Below are 23,577 nucleotides of genomic sequence, written 5' to 3'. Positions count from 1 at the left end.
AAGACATAAATAAGTGGGTTTGGGCATTTGCTGTATGAGAAGTGCTTAAAAATTTTCTTCATGCAACTGTAAGCAATCTCAGTCTGTACCTTTGAAATCTAGAAGGAATTCTGAGGGATGTTATAATCAGAAAAAAAGTATTTATGGCAACTTAAATGTCAACTGCAAACTGTCTCATTGTTTATTTCTTTTTGTGGAGCACACAGCTAGTATATTTATTCCATAACCCAGTATCTTCTCAAGCTTCATTTCCAAAACCCCTGCTGACCTGTTCCCAGTTGCCAAAACCTCTAACTTTCACTCTTTCAGCTTTTCTGGTATTAGATAAATTAAAATAAATAAACCAAACTGAAAATAAAAATAGCCAAAAAAAGTTACGCTAAATATGTTCTCGTACTCATTAAAAAAAAGAAAAAAAAAGAGGTCTTAAGAAATTCTCTGTCTTTCCAAAAAAGACGTTATAATGAAGCAATGTGCATGTAGACACAAGATGTCATAGAATGACATAATTTTGATTTTAGAGAGTGCTTACTTTATAGCTGTAGTTGTTGTAGAGTAACTGTAAGATATTTAGCAATATGATTCTGGTGTTAGTAGTCTACAGGAGGTGTTCTTTCTGACTTTGACTTTATATGTGCATATGAGAGAGTATCACGCTTTCTCTCTCCAGATCTTAAGCACAGACATACAAAGGCAAGACAAGTTTCTCCTCTTAGTTAGGAATGACTAGTGGCTTAGCCATTCTTGCTTTCCTGATGGCAGACAAAGTTAAAAGAAAAACTAACACAAGGATACTTACAGTCTTGATTAAATTAAGCTTTCCAAAAAAAAAAAAAAAAAAAAAAAAAGATAGGCCATAAAAATAAACTTAGTAAAAGCATGAAGGCTTTATTTGGTGCTAATTTGCAATATTTCTGTTGAATATGTATTGGGTACAACTCCATGATGGATGACATGTCCTTTCTTGGTGTTGCAGGGAAAGTGTTTGCACTTGAGTCCAAGAACAACTCTCAGGGTCTGTATTTAGCCGAAGCTGAGAAAGCTTGTGTTGACCTGAGTGCTCGCTTAGCAACTGCAGAAGAACTGAAAACGGCTGTTCTGGACTGTTCTTTTGCTGGCTGCACCACAGGATGGCTCGCCAGTGGCTCTGCTGGGTAAGGACAATGGTATAACACTTTCTGGGAAGTATGAATGATGGCTGTCAAGCAAGCTTTTCCACTTTGACTAAGATTTGCTGAAAAACACTGGCCACAATTCAAGCATCATGACATATAGCTAAATTTGCCACTGCCTCAAGAATTAGTTTTTTACAGTTAATATTGCAGGCACACAAGTATTCATCAGACTCACGATTTCACAGATTTGATGCAATTTCCTCTTCTTCTTTCCTGCTGAATTGCATGTTCCCCTGGCATACAATGGGATGCTAAGCCCTAAAGATCCTTGCAGGCTGAGGGCAAGGTGCTGGAGTTAGCATCAGTGCTCCCACTGACTCTGTTAAGTCTTTCAGAAGCTCAGCAAACTAAACTTCTCAAGGGAACCATGTGTCTATCTAAGGTATTGATGCATGGCAGGGCATGTTCAAAAGGGCACAGATGCACTAAGATATGATAACCACTTAGATATGATGTGGGAGTTTGTTGAGAAAGTACACCAGGGAACGGATATTGTCTGTCAATGTGTTCAAGGTAGCTCAAGTGACTCAATGTAGGACTAGGCTGAGTTTTCCTTGCATGAAGCATTGTTGCCTCTGTAGAGACTAATATAAAGCAGGATGTCAATGGAGACATTGAGGGAATGTCATTGAATATCACTGAAGCTGGGACCATACAGGAATTGCCCAGAAGGAGTATATCAAAACTATTCCCAGTGTTCGATGGTGATAAAGTTTTATTTTATGAAAAAAATATTTCCAAATCCTTAGCATATTACTAGATTTTGTGACAGTTACCAGTTTTTTAAGTAAACATTGGTGTTTCTGTATTTTTAGTAATAAAATTTCTGAAGGATAGAAAATTACTACTATTAATGAAACACTATATTTTAAAAATTTAAAGGAAAAGCAACCATTTTCTCTGAACATATTTTTTTCCAGGTGAAAAAAATGGTTTGAAAATTTATTTGTATGTACTTTTGGTCATAACAATAAAAAAAAAAAAAATTAAAAATCCAGAAATGTCTCAAGATAAAAGACAGTGATCTAAACCCTAAAAATCATTTTCCCAAGACAGTTGCTGCCATGTCTTGCATGCCGATGAACCAGGAAAACTATATAACTGTAAGAAGTCCATAGCAAAGTTGTTGTACAGGGTCTTTTATACAACCTCTGTATTCTAGAAGTAAGGAATGATAATGGGTAGGAGAAGAAATCATTGCTTTTTTAATCTAAGCAATACCTCTAGTTAGTCCAGTGAGATCCTCATTTAATTGCTGTGGGCACTGGAGCTGTGACCATCAATAGATCAGCTGTGGACTGAATATCTTCAATATCAAAACTGTGTACAGTGGTAAAAACACATCATAAGGATGGGAAGGAAATGAAGACTTTTCATCCCTTCCAACTCGCTGTATTCCATTCTTCCAGTAAACCTGTCCTTAGTATGGAAGTCTCTAAGCTATTTATCAGAAAGAACTTTGTGGGGGCACATCAGACACCATTGTTGTGCAGTCAGTCACCAGATCTGACCTTCAATGGAGAGCTTCACCAGAGAGAAGTGTTCTTCAGAGCTGGAATTTTATACTCTGGGGCTATTTTACCCATGACTGGGCAAGCACCAGAAAGTATGTTACTTGATTTATTGAACTGGATAATTTTGATTCTGGGGAAAAACAGGAGTTGTATACTGCCTAGAAAGGCTAATCTGTTTTAACTGTAAGTTAATGCAGCTCTGGAGAAAGAACTGAGCAGCTGAGCACGAAGTGTGCAAATGGGACAAAGTTGTTTAAGTTGAACAAGTTCAGCTTCATTATAGAGACTTACAGAGAAATTTAGATGAAAGGGTAAAATGATGCCTAAAGGATTTCAATGATAATACATGCAGGAGGGACATGAACTCTATTTGAAAATATCTTTACAGGGTTCTGATTTACCTCTGTCAGGCCAGGAAAGATACGAGGACATCACTATCGACAGCACAAAGAAAACCTCTGTCAGACTGCAGCTGTAGTAAAAACAGACAAACAAACATTCAAGCAAACAAAGAAATTGTAGAGTGTTTATGGAAGGGGATGAAGCATATGAAAAAAATATATGTGTAATAGCCTCCTTTGGAATACTGTATGTGTTGTTGCTATGTCTTGGGAAAGGTACTATACATGACCCAAAAAAGGGCTCAAGAATTACTGAAGTAATGGAAAATCTATTAACAGGGGACGCAAATGATTTTACTAAATTAGTTATTTATTTTAAAAAATTTACTGGTTCAATACTTTGGGCATTTACTTGATAACAAGAAAACATGACAGTGGGGATAAAGGAAAGCTAGTATACGAAAAACCTCTCCACATCAGCCAATATAATCCAGAGAAGTGAAATTAAGCTTCACTTAACTTGTGCCCACAAGTTAGAGAAGTATGGAAAATCATTTCCAAAATAAAGGACTCTTTGCAGGGCACACCTTGTGTATTTATCTTGATGATAAAGATCATCTTTGAATGATTGGTGACCTCCCCACATCTGCCAGGTCCAGAAATGTTCAGGACTTTATAAGTTGGATCTAAAACCTTGGAATCCTCCCAGCAACTGACTGGCATTCAATGCAAATCACAGAGTTTTAGTCAAATACTCTCCCATATCCTCTTGGACTGTTTATATCAGGAAGGAGCTGAATAGAAGGGAGCATGATAAAAGAAGTTCCTAATTTCAGAAGGAAAGAGGTTGAGTTTATTTATTTGGTGCCTGGAAGGTATCCCAGTCTTCCCCTTGAGGAAAAATGGATTAGACATTTGCAGTAGAAGTAAACACAAACAAATTATATGATTGAAGTCATTACAGTGTTGCAGATTTTCTGACATGCTTCAGCCCTCCTTTCATCACTTAGATTTAAACGGGAACAGGAAATCTAGCAGACATGTAAGGACTTTTTCACTGCTAGATCCATTCTCCAGGTTTTACACAAGTCTGTGATTTGTTCACCTCTGATGACTATTTATGGTTTTAATGAGTAATTACAGTCCCACTCCTGGTAAATATATCCATCACTGTTGATTATTTTGTCCTTATTATTTTTACAGCCAAATCGAAACCTGTGGGAGTTTCTCCTGTTATGGCAGGGGCACATCACTGAGTCAGTGTGAGCATGTTTATACTGCCTGCTCTCTGGGCTATACTGGACCTCTTCTATGGGCAAGGAGGAGCATTTGAACTGAAGAGCCAGCCCAGTTTGGGTGACTGTCAAATTTCTGATGCTTCTCATGTAAATACAGATCATCCATATTTAAATATGCCTGCTTCAGTCCCTGCAAACTGGGCTAGCCCAACAGCAGGTCTTGACAAATATGATTCATTTCAACTGATGCAGAATGGAAATTGCTTAAACAAATAGAGCCCTGCCAGCAAATCCAAAGACACAATAAACTGGGTGGTTTTGTGGTTTAAGCAGCCTGAGACAGAACTTCTTTCACAGGAATAAGGGGATGTTCTTGTCTTGACCTTGCAGTTGCTCAGGCCAACCCAATTCAGGGTTCAGGGCTCTTTACACAAACAAGTCCTGGCAGTCCAGGGGCATGGGAGCTTTTTGAGAAGAGCCACTGACAAGTATGTAGGGATAACTTCTCCCAGCAAGCAAGAAGTAAGCCGTTTACAAGTCAGTCCTGACATGTGTAACCTATAAAGCATTACACATTGTTGCATTTCAGGAGATGAAATGTCATTAGGCAAGTCTCATTTGTCAGATGAGCCCTAATAGCTATTTATACTAAAAACAACACTCTTATGACTTACTTGCATGTCAGACAAGTGAGTCAGTAAAACCATCAAGTAATCTGCCAGAATATAAATGAAAAAAAGGTGGCAGAGTTCTCTGAAAGGCTCTCACTGCTATCTTTTGAATTCAGCTCTCAAGCTGAAAAACTTTGTGTCGAGTCTTCCAGCACTGGGCATCATGTCCTGTAGGGTCTTGACTTCTTTTCTGAGGTTTTTGAAATTTGGGAAGTGAACATGACGCAATTGGTCTTAATACCAACCCAGTGCACAACATATTAGAAAGCAGCTATTTATTTTAGAAATTGTTAAACATCCTCAACACCCTGTATTAATATCCCCATAGCATATTTACTCATTTCCAGTGCTTATGTAGGATGGAAAAGCTGAATCTGTCCTAGTCCCTATCCCATTCCTTATTTGCTGACAAAGAAATAGAGCCATATAGTCTTCTATAACAGATTTGAATCTCTACATGGAATTTTTCCTCTCTGACAGATCTCCTGCAGGGCTGTCAACCTGCTCCCTTGTGTGAAATTGCCCATGGCTGGTTCGTACCCAGTCCCAGGAGGATTTATTCCAGAGAGGATAAGTCTGGAGTGAGCAAGCAGAGTCAGCTAGAATAAGCTCTGCTGTGAGAGTCAGAAGACAGGGTTTCTTTTCTTGGCTGACCACAGACCAGATGTTTGCTACTAGGAAAATTACTTTGTCTCTCTTTTTCCTTGCTTTTGTTAGCTCTTTGGGTTTTACACTGACTGCTTTTGAATGCTTCTACAGTGTCAAACACAACAGGGCCCTCACTGCAGATGACACCAGTGGGAAATTTAATAATAAGGCTCAAATATGGCATTTCACAAGACTACCTATTTCCTTTTCTGCCCACTGTGTGGGACTTGCCCAGTACCTGACAGTATGGTAATAAATGCACGATTCCTGGGAAAGAAAAAAGCAATATCCAAGGAATTAAATAAAGGGTCAGTTGCTAACCCTTGCCAGTCCTCTCATCTGTATTTGTAAAATCTTGGGGTCCCTTCAAATTCATCCAGGTGTGCATGCTAAAACAGGCCCACTTGCTCTTTCCAGAGAAGCAGTCCTGATGACATGTCATATGACTTTGGAGATCTCTCAGTTTTATTTCTAGGCTGTGCTCTGCTGACCAGTGATAATGCACATGAATTTGCTCCCAGACATGTATTTGAGGCAGGTCAAGAAATTCCCTTCAAGAGAAAAATCCAGACATAACTGACAGGACATGGTCCAATTCAAATTGTTGAAGTTGCTTATGAAATTGTCTGAGGAGGTCTTGGACTACAAAATGCCTTCATGTCACAAATTCTAGTCCCACAGCTCATACCTTGTGTCATGCTTTCCTAGAAGATGACTTTGTCTTTTTGCTGCTTCTTGTCAATCATCTCAGAAAGTCTCATGCTAGGTAAGAACAAAGTATTTGTGTTTCAGGAATAGGGATTTCTACATAAAGTTCAGTCAAGAAACTTGAATTTAGGAAAAGGACATGGCCAGTTTACTCCAAGGGATGAGTAATGTAGACATGAGCCACTTTGCATCAGAATTGGGAAGAGAGAAGCAAATCTTTTCTTACCATAACTTGGGACAACAGCATGGACAAAGTCTGACTGCTGTGTTTCCTGTAAAAGAGACAGTCCAATAATTGAATAATGTTTTAGAAAATTTACTTTTTGAGGAAAAGCACTGCACAAAAGAAAATACATATTTTTAATGTATTTTCTAGGACAAGTGCCTAAACCATCATCTGCTGATCTGTAGCACCACAGTCCTCAGAGTTGCCACTTACTATGTGATTTGACTCTCACTTCTATATTGTATTTTTGCTGAAAGGTTGTTTTAATGAACTCTGAGGGATTTAGCAAAACTTTAGCAAGCTATGGCACAAAAGGCATGGGTTTGTTAGTGAAATTAATTAATGCCAGAAGGTTAGAAATCATTCCTAAGACCAAAAAATCACAATATTTAACAGGAAGGCAAGCCTGACATTAGAGATGGAGTAACAGAATCAAGGTGCAATGTAACAGTATTTTATGAAGACTAATGGGAATTTCTGCCTAAAACCAGCAAGAAAGGCAGAGCAGGAGAAAGAGCTGGGTGTAGTCACAGAACACAGGATGGCAGTGGTCCCATTGTAAAGTGAAATAACTCACATAAAATTTGTGAGAAAAATAAACACTATCATCCTAAAAGACATCCAGCAGCAATTCCCGAGGAGAGAGGGCAGTACTGAAGGGCTTGAATGAGGCACCAGTGAGACACCACCTGCAGTAGTGTAATGTAATTCTTCACATCCAAGCTCAGAATGTCTGGGCTCAGAGTAGGGTTGGTCTAAAAAAAGATCCTCTCTCATCAAAAGGTGATTTAAGGTGATAATTTGTTTATCTGAACAAATGAAGACAGAAATGTGATATACTTACTCTTTGCAAATGCATGAGAGTGGCTAATACCAGGATTTTAACTTGCCAGATAGTTCTAATGAGGTTGATTTTCTACTTTTCAAAAGAAATTTACAGATTTTGCCTTTTTTTTAGAATCACTCTAATGCTTTTTTGCATCTGAAAGCCTTTCCTCTGAGAGTGAGGATGATTTGTAAATCATAGCATTCAGAAAATATTTTTGTGTTTTTATAAACCCTTTGGTAACTAACCACTAACCTCTGTTACAAAAGCCATGGATTAAACTGGAGCCAGTAAAGAGAAATTGGGTAAAACCACCTTTATATTGATGCTTGACATGTCATTGAGCATCCAACTAGTCCAGGCCCAGAAGCAGCACGATTCTCCTTTACATGCACTAAGAATGCTCAAATTATATATTATACCTAATGATATTACAGTAAAATGGCTATATAAAATCTTTCATACTAGGCTACAGTATGAAAGCCTGCATGAATGGGCTATATTTATTTAATGAACAGAGGCCTTACTATTTCAGTAGTCGCATGTACAATTTTAAGCACAAAAGACTGCATTTTGGTGTATATTTTTAAGAATCTAAAGGATATTGGTTCTGCCTTGGTAAGACCTCCTTTTGACATTTCCAGTGGCAGTATTGCTGTTAGAATCTCTTCATGTCACACCTAGCAGCTGCTTTCTTTGGGTCACATCCAGCCAAAATTAGCCTCTATAGTTCCTAGTCAATGGACTTTCCAAAGCCCACCTGCACTCCCCTTCATGACTTCGAGGGAAATTTTCTTCCCTTTGGTAATCATGAACTTGTCATTTATATTTTATTCCTCATCAGAGCCAGCTTTGTAATTTGCAGTTTCCCAAAATACAGAGGGGAAAGGCTAAGAATAAAAATCCCTTAGTTTGGCTCCCAGACTACTGTTGGTTTTTTTCTCTTACCTAGTTACTGAAACACAAACAGTAATGCTGACCCATGAGAAAAAAAAATAGCGCAACATGTTAAAGATTTATCTTGACTAAGAAAAGCGATGCAGTGTTTAACTTTATAATTAAGGGAAGGTTTCTTAGGGTATGCTCTGAACCAGACTTTCACAGTGCCTCAACAAATACATAGCTCCTGATGTTCTTCTGAGCCTAATATACTGCAAGCTAATACTTCTATGAATCAATGTCATAAGACCATTCTGACTCAGTTCAGTGAATTTATTGACTAAGACTACAAAACCTAAAATCAACTGGCAGATAAAGTAGCAACTACAAGAAATGTCCCACTTACTGTTTTCTGTGCTGATGGATTATGCTTTATCATATCAACTCAGCTGTCAAACCCATATGTTTTAACTTGGGCTTACTGAAAATTTTGCGAATATTACAAAATTGCCTAGTAATTTTCTTTAAAGAAAGAAAAGCAAAATTATCAGTGGGTACTATTTTAAACAAAAGTTATAATTTATATAAAAATACTATGTCTTTATTAAAAATACCTTTCTTATACATACATACATACATACAATTTATGACATTAACTATAATTACAACAGTTCAAGCATATAATTATCATATATTTATTAATACATATTATATTATGCTTATTGTAAAATAAATACTATTCACACCTGCTTTTCTGCTGTTGCCATATTTGAACAGAGGAATTAAAAGAAGAGCAAATTATACCAATTACTTATTTGTTACATAATACATTAGAAAAAAATTAAAGTAGCACAAGAGTAAGCAGAAGGCTCTTGGGAAGTCTGTCCATACCTTATTGTACTACATATTAGTTTTTTTTCTTGTGTGTACACATCATATCTGCAATATCTGGGTTATGGCACAGGAACACAATGATCAGATTGGCCAAGCTCTGATCTTTTTTTCCAAGCTGGGTACAGAGGAATGACTGTTAATTGTTCTTAGTTGGATGAATTATATAGCAGGAGTTAAGCTGAGGTTCAACACAGTGCAGAATCTCTGGTCTCTTGTTATCTCTCTTGGGAGGAGAAGAGGCATCACAAAGCAGTTTGTCCTTCCAAGCTAAGTAGCAGTAGACTGAGAAGATTCTCAGTAGTTTGTCAAGGAAACAAAGGAGACACCTTTAGGCACCTTCCAATTTTTCAACAGAGAGCAGAGGCTGTTGTCAATACCACCAACCACATTTTTATGTTACTGGATAATATGAGGTACTTTCATGGTCTATGGCTATAGTGTTTCTGATTGATTTTTTATGCTGAGATTGTGAGTTCATGGCCATGTAAGAGTAATTTTCAGGGATGCACGGATGTTTCAGACAGATGTGGATCACAGACATTTGTTATGGGTGATATGCTTCTCGAACTCAGTATGTTTCTTCTGAGCACATCCGCCTTCATCAGAAATCTCCACAGAAGGAAAATTAAGTCAAATCTGCTTCTTCATTAAAAGGCACAAAATCAAGCATTAGACTGCTCTGAGCATCAGATGACATAATATGCTGAGTAATGAGCTTAAGTTCAATTAATGCATGAAAGTATCCATAAATAGAATTAAGCATACATGACCACATTATTCTGATGGCTGTGTAGGTGGATGTATGCCTTAAAAAGTTTGTGACATTCTCTCAGCCATGATGCATGCCCCAGGGCAATAATTCAAAGCAGTCAAGAAACAAACCAGGCAGCAACACCTCTCAGAAGGGTGCTGAAAAGAGTAGAATCACTGTACAAATTTTTTGTCTTGTATTTCAGCATGGCTGTGCTGCTGTTGAAGAAATTTCAAGATACAATGGATTCTGAATTGGTAGCTATTTTTCCGCCATGAAATTGTAACAAATTTAAAAGCATCACATTCTACCTTTTAGAACTGTGACAAAAGCGTACCTGTGTATTTAAGTTCTAATTATAGATTAAAAGCTAGCATTTTAGGATTTAGGGGAACCCTCAAGAACTCAGAAACTAGACTATTATTGTGTATTTCTAGTTGTACCTGAAATCCTACTGACTGAAAAGAGACTATTTCTATGTCATGGGCATTGCAGGTCTGATCCACCTGCTGCTGAGAAATGATGAGAACTCTTGAAGCTCTAGTCATCAGAAGCAATAAAAGTACCTTACAGAAGGTACTTAACAAATTACTGAAGGTGTTTAAAGCTTGCAGTACTGAGCTTGAGGCAGGAAACCAGTGTCAGAGAAGAAGGAATGAAAGAGATTAAATTGATTTTTTCTTCCTTCAGTTTTTTAGAATAATAGAATCTTTAAGGTATGAAAAGACATCTGAGATAATCAAGTCCAGTCATTGACCCAGCACTGTGTCTTGTGTACAGGGCAAGATTTCTTTCATTTCAGAGGGATTGCATTAGGATGCTTGCAGTTTTAATCAGATAAATTTTAATATGCCAAAAATCAAAATTAAAGTCCTAGGTAGCAGATACAGGTAACTACACATAACAGATCTTATTTAAAGTCTTTCTTTATGTATAATGTTGAAGCTATATGCAAGGTACACCTTTGTGAGTTTGGTCACACTGGATAACAGCTGAGAAAATTTCTTAAAATTAATTAGCTAATTGGTGAAATATATCAATTACAAACGTGTAATTTTTTGTACAATATTTGTAAAAAAAAGTGAAAAAAACCTAGCACTTCAAATATGCAATATTACTCATGAGTGATATTACTCAGGCAATGTTTTGGTGATGACCTCATTGCATCTTCAGTCACCCACAGATAACTGTGTAGCCTGATGAAGAGCTGATAAAGAAATTACAGTGTTTTGGGCAGAAGCAAAATACATAAATACAGAAATTGGAATTAGAAATCGGAAAATTCAAGATAAGAATTTCAAAAGTAGCTTCCAAGTCTCAGGAATTTTAGTCTTTTTTTTCTTTTTTTTTTTTTTTTTTTTTGAGAGAGAAAGAGCCTGAAGCTTAAAGTACAAAATTACAGAAGAATAGCACATTTTTTGCAGTCATATTATTATCTGTCTACTCAGTGTTGCGAGACATAAAGGATCCAGATATCTGAGCAACTGATTAATTATTGGAAAGATGAAGGTTGATGAGTTATTTTTTGAAGGGAGTTATAGATGTCATTCTCCTAAACCTTGTAAGACCCAGTGGAACCATATGCCAATTTTATATACATACAGAAAATTTCTAATTGAAGTTCTGATCCTCTCAGTCATCTGAACTGATTTTAGCAGATCAAGTTGTTTTTGTTTAGGTGTTTAATTACTGAACTTAGAGGTCTTAGACTTTAAATCCATTTAAATCTCCGTTCTGAGAAAGCTGGATTTAAAACATGTGAGGACAGTATTGTCCTTAAATAGGGACTTTTCGAAGGGATTTATTTTTTCCCTCAAAAAATCAAGTGGAGTTTTCTTTACAAGGAAGCATATTTGGTTTGAAATCGTACAGGAACGTTCAGCAGGGAATGACATCATGTTGTTTTCCAGAGGAGAAGTGTGGCAGGAGCCATTCTGGTGCATGTGCGTGACCACCACCATACGGCTCGTTTCATATTGCTTTTGTTTGTTTATATTAAAAGGATGTTAAAGTTGCCCATTTAACTACTTGAAAGCTAACACATGCCCGAATGAGAATAGTCTGTACAACCATAATTCAGCCTATTTCTGTAAATCAATTGTTATATAATATTTAAATGCATGATAAAATACTGGTTTTCCACTGGATCTTTTCCACCCTCAATGAATGGGCATTTTATTGACTGTATTTTATTTTTTTAATATTATTGTATTTTATTTTATCTCATTTTATTCCTCAGATTTAGTGGAGGACTGATTGCACATCAGTTCAGGTATTGCACAGTAAAAAATGATAAATTTCCTCCACTGGAGGGATTCCTTTTGTGGAAAGCGTTTTTATCTTCCTTTCACTGAAATAGCTGACTGTGCAACATTTCTTCAAGCTTGCTGTCCACAAAAATATAAACCCATACCATTAATATCCTGCAGAAATTTGGATTGGAATGACTTTCTCAGCCTGTGTAACCTTCAATGTAACAGTAAAACCAGTGTTTTCTACAACAAACTCTTCAATTTCCTAGTTTTAAGCAGCCAGTACAGTTGAGAGAAGAGACAATCAGCAAACTCTTACTTCATCATCAGCATTTACAGAGTTGTAAAACCCAATACAGATCTAATACCTTTCTTTAAGCCTATCAGGGGCAACAGGATGGACCAGGTATTGCTGAGTACCAAACCAGAAGAAATGGAGTTTACAAGTGTAAACTTTTGCTATTGAAATTACTATTAATAAAAAAATTGAAAAGCTGTTTATCTTCCAAGAACTCAAGCTGGATTTTCTGGGTTTGCCTGTGTTAGCTTTTGAGCAGTTAAATATGCAACCTTAATGGTCCTTTAATGTAAATGCTAATGATTTATAAGATTTCAGATCAAATCTTGAGCTTCCTATTCGTTTCTATCCAGGTACCATCCATGGGAATATGTATTGCTGAAATGTGAGAGCAAAATACGGTCTTAAATACTCTGGGTACACATTTGATATTTAGAATTATTAAATAATATAATAAGATAAACATCTTTTATTGCTCCCTGTGCCTTGAACTGATCTACAGCAAACATTTTTCTAATTACTTCTATTTCTTCCTTGGATTTTTTTTCATAGGTCTTCCCAGACCAATACTTTATGTGCCAATGCTGAAACAGTTAAGCTGAGGCTAAAGCCTGACTACTCTGATTTAAAAATCTCCAAATTTCACCTGCGTGTAGAACTCCAGAAGATTTCTGATTTTTTTTTTTCTTTTTCTTTTTCATTTTAGGACAATTATATGCAGAAAGACGGGCAGCAAACTGCAGAGCGTGAAAGCCATTGATGTTAAAATTGAAACCGATCCCTTTGTGAATGACCAATATGATGCTTTTTGTATAAAGGATGAAGGTCAGCACTGATATATTTTGAAAATAATGCAGAGTCATCACTGTCTTGCAACATTAAACATTAAAGTTTTGCCTTCAATTTTTCTACGGCTGAGAGAGAAAAAGATAATGTTAAGGGATAAATCCTTGTAGTAATTGCCCACTACAAGAGCCAACTGCTGCAAAGACATTGGTTGCAACAAATAAATTGTATTAACTTTTGTCTTTGCTGCAGTTTAGTGAGTTCAACAGCACTACTGATCTGGCAGAACCCATTTTGGTGCTCACAGAACATTTTTATGGAGAGGAATATATCTGACACCAATCTAATGGAGATGGCTGGAGCATGTCCCTCCCTCAGCACTGTAACTGAATGTAACTCAGCAATCTGACTTCGAGTTGCAACACACCACCCTGTTGTATGTATATCAGTATACAATATTTGCATGCAAATAACTTCACTGCCTCCATTTTAGTTTAGTTTTGCTTTGTTTTGGGTGGTTTTTTAATAAGTGTAGACCAGGCTGCTAGGGATGCTGATGTATCCCGAATGATTATGAAAACCAAATTATTTCCAATGTAAGTGGGTGCTTTAATTTTTCAATATTTAAGTTCCAGAACCCACAAACAAAGATGAATTCTGAAGGCAAAAAGTAAATTGTTACTCATAGGCAGGATTGTGCAAAGAAATTTGGGAATCCCTGAAATAGATTGTTGATGTCTGCAGTGAGTTTTTGCATCTGATTTCCAAGAAAAGCAAGGGTAAGCTGATGGCATTTACTGAGAAACAGTAAGTTCATAGCACAGGGTGGGGCATTCTGATAAACTGTCAGTGGCAGCAGTGTGGATGAAAATATGGTTGAAGCAAAATGTGGCAGAGGTGATGCATATTTGCTGTATACCAAATAATCCTTTTTAAAAGTAATGATTTTAGCAGAGTTTGACCCTCCTCTCAAGTAACCCTTATGATATCAACTCCAGGCTCCGTGCTGCTGTGAGCAATGCCAGCTCTGTCACCCAGTTGCTAATGTGGTCACACAAGCACCTTTGTGCTTTCTCCATGCTGTTCCTCACACATAGGACCAGCTCCCTGTAAACATCTGCAAAACTCTCTCATTGTCTTCTTTCAAATCTCTTTTGTCATCATTCTCCCCCCTCGAGGAAAACCTTGCAGTGGGTTGGGACAGCTGATGCTGAAATCATTGCTCTGGCCACTATTGTTCCATTGTGCCCTTGTGCTCCCCTGTCTGTGCACACCTGCTTCATCTGAGCTTATCTCAGAAAAGGAGCTGTGTTTACCTTTTGCATTTGGTTATTCCTCACGGTAAAGGGGCAGGCAAGAACGTAACTAGACACAGCTATGCTGGAAAGGAATACTACAGGGGACTCAGAAACTGCATACTTTAAACTCTGGGGAAATTCAGATAGTTTGCAAAGAATGTACAAGTTATGAAGAATTTGTTTTGTAGAAGGCAGGGAATTTTCTGAAGACAGAATACGACGATCATCCATCCTAATGCACTCATCAAGTAGTCCTTACACGCAGAAACATTTCTGGATGACTGTAAGGTTTCCTCTTCTTTAAATGTATTTCAAAAATTGGGATGCAGAGCTGATGTTTAAACGGAAAGATTTAAGCGAAATTGTGTGGCACAGCTTGGTTTGTAGCTAGTATGAAAAGAGCAAAGTCTGGAAAGGAAACAGCCTTAACATTACAACAGTAACACACAAGCCGGCACAGAGCTGTTGAGTCATGAAAGAGCATCCTCAGGGATGCCACTTCCAGTTTTAGCAAATATCAAGTAAGAAGCAGCAAGAGCAAACCCTGCACCACAACATCACACACAGCATATCTGTTCTGTTCTTATGCACATGTACATGCTAATAACTACATATCTGAATTTGGATTAATGAGTTTTTTCTCACTTGAAACCTCATGAATTTTTTTTTAGTCTTAGAAAAGTGGTCATCACCTTTAATCTATATATTTGTAATTATAATATAGTAATAGAGTTAAGTACAAAAGGCAAGTTGTTTTGCCTGCTGAAAGTGATAAATCCCAGGTTTCTTATACTGAAACCTACATTAATTTTTTCAAGCCCTTTCATTTCTTTTGTATCCTTCCAACTAATAATGAGCAGACAGCAGTTTTCCTTCTTTGTCAGACTTGGCTGAGAAGAGCCAAAGGCTCAGCCAGACTGGTAGGTTGAAAACAGACAGAGGGAACAGTCACATCAACCTCTACTTCAGAAACTAAGCTGACATTAATAAGTCTTTGCAACTATACTTTTAAATCTTAGGACTGTGCAGAATGCATCTCAAAACACCATGAAAGTTCTAGTACAAACCATGACAAATTCACTTCTTATCCCTTGATTTATAACTAATCTTTACTCAATTAACATTTACCATGCAAATGAGTGGAGTCAAATTCCTTAAGCACACATCTCAGCATGTCGCTACACTGGGACAGTAGTCAGATTCTAGCAAGAGCTCTGAGTGTGTTTACAGCATCAGGCTTTTAAAAATAGAAGTCCTGAAGAGAGACACAGATTTTTGTTTTGTTTCTGAAATGCATTTTGATCTGTACACACAGAAAAATCACAGCAATTGCTGAGACTAAGAGTTATCTTTCATGGGGAATTGATTCTAAGGGTTCTGTTTGACAAGAAAAGATGTAGCTGTAATATTTTATGAATGCTCTGAGTATAACTGCAGTTTTCACAGTACAGAGAAATGTGTCTTCCCAGCTTCTCATAAACACATGTTTTATGCAGTCATTAGAATCAGCAAGAAAACTCTGTACCAGCTCAGGATCTGCTGAGATCAGAAAGTTTCCCTTTTAGGCCCTGAGTACCAAAAAATATCTAAAAATGTATTAGATTCTGCCAATTCTGAAAGTGCAGTATCACACATAAGTTAGATCTGCCACACAGTGTGTATCTCTACCAGAGTTCATAATACCTCAAAGTATAAAGTAGGTAGAGCAAGAAAACCAGAAAGCTGGAATTTTCCTGCCTTATTTTTTGTAATAACATGTACTAGTCAATTCCATATATATATATATATATATATATACATCTATATATATGTATGTATGTATAACCCTCTTGGTTTTCTTTCTTACTATTTTTTATTGCAGCAAAGGAAAAAATCTCTTTGTTAATAACCCCCAAGTTTTACTGGTTCTTTCATTCACTGACCCACTGATATTTACAGGCAACAAATAAGATCTGTTCCACAAGGCTTTGATTTGCTACCATCACAGGAAAACTAAACAGGCAGCAACTTGTAGTAGAGTACAGCATAAATGCAAATCAAACTTTTTTAAACATGACTGCTGGCTCCAGATACCCATCAAAGCTTGATGGTTTATGTACATATTTCAGTTATTCTTTTTCAGCAGTAAGAAAAAAAGAAATTAGTGTATTTTTTACAACAAATATATTAAGTGTCATTTAAAAGAGCAAACTGCAGTTTGCTTTGTGTAATATTTGAACTATTTCTTTGTATTTGTCATGCTTTGCTGAACATATAATTTTTTTTAGTGCTACAGCTTTATTTTTCATGGCTTTGCATATAGCTGACAGTTAATACCCACTTCTCTGGATATGACACTTAAATAATAAAATCCTTCAAGCCCTGTCTGATGTAAGAGGTGTTGGCATCCTAGCACTGGTAGTTTACAAGCAACACTTATATTGGCTATAATTGAGTTTTGATGTTTTGTAGTCATTTATCCAAACAGAAAATTCCACATACTTTAGGGTCTCTGCAATCAAGAAGAAAAATAAACATCCTTACTCATCTCATTCACAAGTCTGACCGTTAAGAGTTGCATTTTCTAATTTCTTAATGACAAGATGGCATCCTAAAAATTCCAGTGACCTCTCTGGAAAAACCTCCACTAAATTTGATGGTTGTAACAGGAGATGTTTCATGTCAAAGTGGATGTCTCATGTCAGCTTTTAGGGTGTGGTACACAGTTAAGGAAGCAATTGTAGATAATCAGATTTCAGTAAATTCCTGGTTCTGCCAGGAGATGTGGAAGTTGGAAGTCTGCATCTTTTTCATGTTGATTTTTTTTGCTTTGACCTTAGTCTATCCTTTCTGTAGAGAGTATTTTACCAAGACACCTCTAAAAAAATCTTTACAGACTAATGGAATGCTCATAGTTCAAATAAAGAAGATGCTTCTGGTGTGATCTGGACTGGGGAGGAGAATTGCTGTGTTCCTAAAATGACATGTGCCAACTCTTTACAAAAGTCGTCTGTCACAAACTCCTTTCCACATATGTTCTGGGGTTAAAGTTCCTATTCTGAGGAGGTATTTTTCCTAAATCTAATCATGACTGAATCTGCTAATTCAATTAACAGGAGATCTCTTTAGTCCCATGTAAAAAATAGTTACTGAGTCTCTAAGAGGTCTGTAACCAGAGCTGTCACTACCCCTAACATATCTGTGCTCAGCACCCATATCTTTGCACATTCCCTTACATTAATCAACCAGATGTTGACTCTGTTGACTCTGTTCTGATTTCTGCACATGTATATTGAGGTCTTTCTTGACTGTAATGGTGATTTTCAGTCCAGGAGACAGTCTGTGCCAAATTACTGCTGACATGAGGATCTCCTGTGAACTTTAACTGATTTCCTTATATCTGTTCTGTGCTGTCTTGCTCTGAAGCCAAATCCACATCTCTTACTGGAGGTCAGTTATCAGTGTATGGAGGCCTGTTGACCTCGGTATCAACAAGTAGAAAATTCTGGAAGGGTCATGATGTCCAGAAGCCAATTCCAAGTGTTCAGGTTTAAGATATGATCTTGGACATAAGCAGGCAGAGCATGGGACCTGCTTGATGCTCTGCTGGATGGCCCTCAAGCAGATCCTGCTGTTTTACTGGGCAGCATGAATTGGCCTAATTTTTTAGCCAGTAGTAAGAAAATACTCTGGTTTGTGGGAGGATAGATGAGGGCATAATCAGTGCTCCAGATGGATGCAGGAGCCCAGCCCTCATCTCCCCAAGAGCGCCATGGCAGGCAACCCCTGTGGTCACCTTAACAAAGAGCACTACTGTTCCTCTACATGACAAGCTGCTGCCAACACACCCTCTGTCACGCTTCGTGGCCCAGATCTGCCTCCTCTCTTCCAGCAAGAAAATGGCCTGAATGCCAGCACTGAACACACACTGTTGTTCCAAAGAAACCCATGCTCTTCCAGCTCCTGGTACAAAGGCTACAGAAAAAAACCACGAAGCCAGTCCCCAGAAGTGGCTCAGTTTGATGAGTTGCTATGCCAGTGTCACTTCTGTATGTATGCCAGAAGGAACAGGTTTGGCAAAAGGCTGAGCAGGAATTGTCATAGCAGTTGAGACTGCAGCAAGACAAGGAGCCATAAGATGCTGTAACCTGGAGAATTCCAGTACATTTTATGCAGGAGAGGACAGCAGCAAAATGGATGTAGGAACTTGAGTCTGTCTTTGCAGTGTATAAGCTTTCACTTATGCTTGTCCATGCTGTCACTCAGTATGCTCTGCAGCAAAGGCATGACCTTTCTATTCATGCATCAGCCAGGTCTCTCTTTCAGGCTCTCATAATTCTTTTGTCAAATATTACTGTAAAGATCCCTTCAGCTTTCTTCTTTCCTGGAAGGTTATAATGTGCTTTTTGAATCTATTTGCTTTTTGAATTTGTTAATGTGTTGCTTTTCTTCTTCCTCTGGCAACAGGATAAAGAAGCAAGGTTTTGTAGATGAGAATACTCGCTGATATGTAGTTGATCTATATAGCCTTGGGACCAATACTTCCCTCAGAACAGATACACAGCTCCCACTTGTATGGATGGAAGTAGCTACATAAATAAAGTACATGAAATGCAAGGCTCTGTAGCCTTCCTATGAGGCAATAAAATAATTTTTTATACCTTTCATCCACATCAATCTCGATTCATCCAACCAGTTCACAGGAAAGGCATTAGCTGCTAACTGCTCCTCACTTCCTTGGATGCCAAACCTCCATAAGACTCCATATAAACCGAGCTTTGTGTAGCCTCAAAAGCTTCTTTTGTCACTCAGGGTGTGTGTGAGGAACTCCCACTAACTTCTAAAGGTGTTAGACAGTGTACACGTGTATAAATATAAGTGTGTGTGTGTGTGTGTGTGTGTACAGTACAGAGAACAGGCTTCAAAGTTTGACTTCAGTAGCATGTCCCTTATATTAGTGGCAGATACTGGTTGAGAAGTGGTTAATCAGGTCTATCAGATAATTTCCAAAAGCCTGATCCAAAGGAACTTTCACAGAGTGTGGATGTTTATCACAGGATTTTCATTTCACTACAAGGTAAATGACTTGCAAAATAAATACATCATATTTCTAAACAAGCATGTATTTACCTATTCCTGGATCAGAAGTGGGTAGATGATGGGAAAAGCTGCAGCCTGAGACCCACAAGTGTTTTGCAGAATGTTTTGCAGGCTGAGTTTCTGCAGAGGGGAGATGTAAAGAGCTTTTTTGTCAATCCTATTGACCATTGAAAACTTGGACATGAACTGGTGTCAATGGTACTACTGCTTGCAAGATCTTGTGGTGATGATGTCCTAAAAGTAGACTCTAGCAAAATACTAAGAGTGCTCTTTGAAGATGTTTCTCCTTCTGCATGGAGAACATAGGAACATAGTCTTGGAGTCTCTTCAGCTTCCAAACAAAAGTATTTTCAAGGAACATCATCTTTGCTTTACCAGCTAAGCAATCACATTTTTGTACCAAAGCACGCTATTTCAAAAGAGAGATCAATACTAGAATATAGACCTAGCCCTGTGCTTCCCTTATTCAAAATAATTACCAGAGATCATCAGCCTTTTAATTTTGGTTGTTCTGTATCTGGACAAAAGCAGATTTTGGATCTTCAGTTACTTTGGCAAGAGGAACAGTTGTTTTTTTTCTAACACACTCAATAAGAGTTCTAGAACCACTGGAAAAAATTCCCAGATTTGAGAAAGAATATAGAAGTGATAATTTGCACCAACACTGCAGTCTTTACCCATTGAGTTTCTTGGTAAAATGTTCTTGCATTATACTTTTTTCGTTTCTTTTGTTTTCTGTAACCAAGAGGTACCTCTTCCAAAATAGGACTGTAAAAACCATGGAGGAAAAAGGGACATGGCAAACCCCTTGTGGAGAGCTCTTTTCAGAGAGGAAGGTCTTTGAGGAAAGAGAATCCACAATGCTCGAAAGCTCTCTAGCAAATCTTGATCTACCTTGTTAACAATGGCCAAGATAACTCAAACCTGAAAAATAGAGTTAAAATTCAGTTTACACTGGTGGTGGCAGCTGTCAGCCTGCCTCCTCTGCGCACTTCTTCAATGCAACAAGAACAAATTTTGATCTCATTCATAGTAATTTTTCTTCCTGGCTTCTAATGCTGTCAGCAAAAACACTATCAAGCATCTTTTTGAGTCATACACTGGTATAAATTTAGCTCTTCAGATTGTCAGAGACAGCAGAGCTATGTTACCCCTGGGTATTCTTAAGCTGATGAGCCAAAGTCACTATTTATTTTAGGGTGTCTCTAGCCTGAAAAGGGAGATTTTAATATCTGGGAAGACACCTGATTTGAGAAAGACTAGAAGATTAGAGATAGTCTGAAAACTGACTAGTGTTCACCTGGACCTTTTCTTTCTGTGAGTGTGGACTGGGCCATTGCTCAGCCTCTTCTGGCTTCCTACAGTGTAGGAGAGATCAAAATGTCGGTCTTAAAACAATTCCACAAGCATTTCTGTGGTTAAGAAGAATGACTGTGTCCAAGTTGTTGCTTTCCAGTCCCAACCTGATCAAGCTTTTGTAGCTTTTGTAGAATCAGGCAGGGAAGACAGCTGTGATTTGGCTTCTTGCCTTGTTTGAAACAAAGCCCTTCTAGATGCATGACTGTCAGATGTCAACAACATCAGGGTTATGGCATCACAGTTACAGCCCAATATATACCTTCCCAATTACAGCTGGAAAAAATTGTGAAAGTATATAAGGGCATGAAACAGATGAGAAGTACAACTTCTGTGGACGTGTGTAAGTTTATCCTCAGGAAAACTCAGCACTGCTGTTAGCACTGCATAAAAAGACTATTGTGAAGCCTTTACGATGTCACCTTTTTTTTTCCTTTCAGACAAGCCCTGTGGGGACCCGCCATCCTTCCCCCACACCATCCTGCATGGCCACACTGGCTTTGAAATGGGGGATGAGCTGCTGTACGTGTGTGCCCAGGGGTACATCATGGGCAACAAGGAGACGGCGTTCACGCTGCTCTGCGACAGCTGCGGGGAGTGGTACGGGCAGGTCCAGGCCTGCGTCAAAGGTGAGCTCACCCAGCACCCCGAGCATCCTGCCGGGAGGGCACAGCCTCCCTGCAGCCCAGCCACCTGGATCTGGGATTGCAGGGTGTGCCCTGGCCACCTGCAATCCCAGCAAAGGTCCTGGTGACTGTCTTAGCTGGCCCAACGGAACTTTTATGATCCCTTTAGTAGACATCTCCAAGAAATCACAGGAAAAGATAACTTTCTCTTATATGTACCTAGGTGAACATGAAGTTTCTCTCTGAGGAGAAGGATCCATTCAAAATAAAAAATCTCTTAATCTCTTCACTTTGTCCCCTGGCTTTTTGTAAGAAGCCAGTGGCTGATCAGAGCTTTTACTAGGTCTTTCCTTTAGCTTTAACACCCTCGAGCTTCTGTCCTTGCATGTAAGATCAATGCTGCTTCCTTCTGTTGGCCTAGGAACACTGAAGACCTATGCACGTTAGGAGAGCTGCCTGTGCCACTCAAATAAACTGTGACCAAAAAAGTGCATGATTTTTTAATTTGCCCCAATAAAAAGGCAAACAGTTTTTATCTTGTACCATGCCTCCAGGACTTTTGTCTACAAGCCCAAGAGTAGTTGCCCAGATATTTACTCCATTATAAAGAATGAAAGTGGATTTTCTTACCAAATTACTAGACACAAGAAAATATTTTTCTAAAAAAAACCCCAAACCACAAAACCCCCAAGCAAATTGTAAAATGACATTTCCTTAATTTAAATCCTCAATAAAATCCACCTTTATGTGTTAGTTAAAGTCTACAGCAGTCTTTTAACTTTCCCCTTGTTTAAATATAGGCTAAACAGTACCATGAGTTCAGGTGTGGATGTAATCTGAATTCTGCTTTCTCATGTTACCTTGATCAATACATAAACCCACCATTTTTTCCAGTATTTAAGAATGATCATCAGAAAATTTTAGTATTTTTTTGAGAAGGCTATCACATCTTTAAGTAATGTTTCTGGCAAAACAGATTAATTTTAAGCAAAGGAATGGGCAGCTGTTGGGTAGCTGAGCTATCTATAAGAGCTGGAGTTAGTATATCTGTTTTAGAACCTATATATTCCTTAATGTCTGGAGGCTTGCAATGAGTTATTTTTACTCATGAATATACCATCAGACAGTGGATAATCATGAGAAAAGGTCAAACTTGTTCTTAGTAGAAACAGGTCATATCTGTGCACCAGGAAACCAGATTCTCAAACCCATCCAATTGAAATAGATACACAAAAAATAAACAATGAAAGCACCAGCATTTTTCTGAATTATTTCAGCTTCTAAAACTGTTTTTACAAACAGCAGTTCAGATGATTATACAAAACAATGCAGGGCATCAAGGAAGAACATGGAGGGGAAAAGGAGAAAAGAGTACCTACATCTGGTCATAGAATAAAGAACTATAGAACGATTTGGGTTGGAAAGAACTTTAAGGTCATCTAGTCCAACCCCTCGACAATAAGCAGAGAGATCTTTAACTAACCCAGTGGGTCTGAATCTTGTATAATCTGCACCAAATTGATAATTCTTTTTCCTTTACTGAGGTTAGCAGAAATGCTATCTTCATCACACACAGACATAAAGCTGTATTGCATCAAAGTAAGGAAAGGAAAGAATCAGACCATTTAGGTTGTGTTTCACTGTTTTCTCTGGATAAATAGTCTATTTCCCCTGTTTTGTTCAAGCCTTTCACATAGCCACAGGGGACAGAAAAATATTTTTAAAAACATAAGAAAGTGTGGTTGTAAAATCACAAATATCAACACTAAAACTTGGGAGCAGATGTGATATCGTGGATTTTGATTTTTAAAATTATTTACGTGTAGACTTCATCCTGGGGGTCTTTCTCTGATTAATGTTTTTCAAATGCTTTAAGGACATGGGAGAGAAAATAATTGTTCAAGTAATAATTATATATTTAATCCTCCTGAACATAACTCCTTAAGAAAGAAGACTTTACAGGATGTTTAAAATGTGTGATACTAGGTTTCATTATTTTTACAAAAGTAAG

The 23,577-nt window shown here is 37.9% G+C and overlaps 1 protein-coding gene across 1 annotated transcript in view; it reads left to right on the top strand.

The window, feature by feature from the left end:
* The first annotated feature begins 945 nt into the window (after positions 1-945).
* The window catches only part of SUSD5 (sushi domain containing 5), a 32,929-nt gene continuing 10,297 nt past the window's right edge, over positions 946-23,577 (top strand). The window contains exons 1-3 of the mRNA XM_056482829.1: positions 946-1,154; positions 13,128-13,246; positions 21,381-21,569. Coding sequence (XP_056338804.1) covers positions 946-1,154; positions 13,128-13,246; positions 21,381-21,569 — 517 coding nt within the window. The remainder of the gene's footprint in view (positions 1,155-13,127; positions 13,247-21,380; positions 21,570-23,577) is intronic.

Source organism: Oenanthe melanoleuca, chromosome 2 (genome assembly GCF_029582105.1).
Source record: "Oenanthe melanoleuca isolate GR-GAL-2019-014 chromosome 2, OMel1.0, whole genome shotgun sequence".
NCBI classification, from domain to species: domain Eukaryota; kingdom Metazoa; phylum Chordata; class Aves; order Passeriformes; family Muscicapidae; genus Oenanthe; species Oenanthe melanoleuca.
This window is presented reverse-complemented; position numbering and strand designations above follow the sequence as displayed.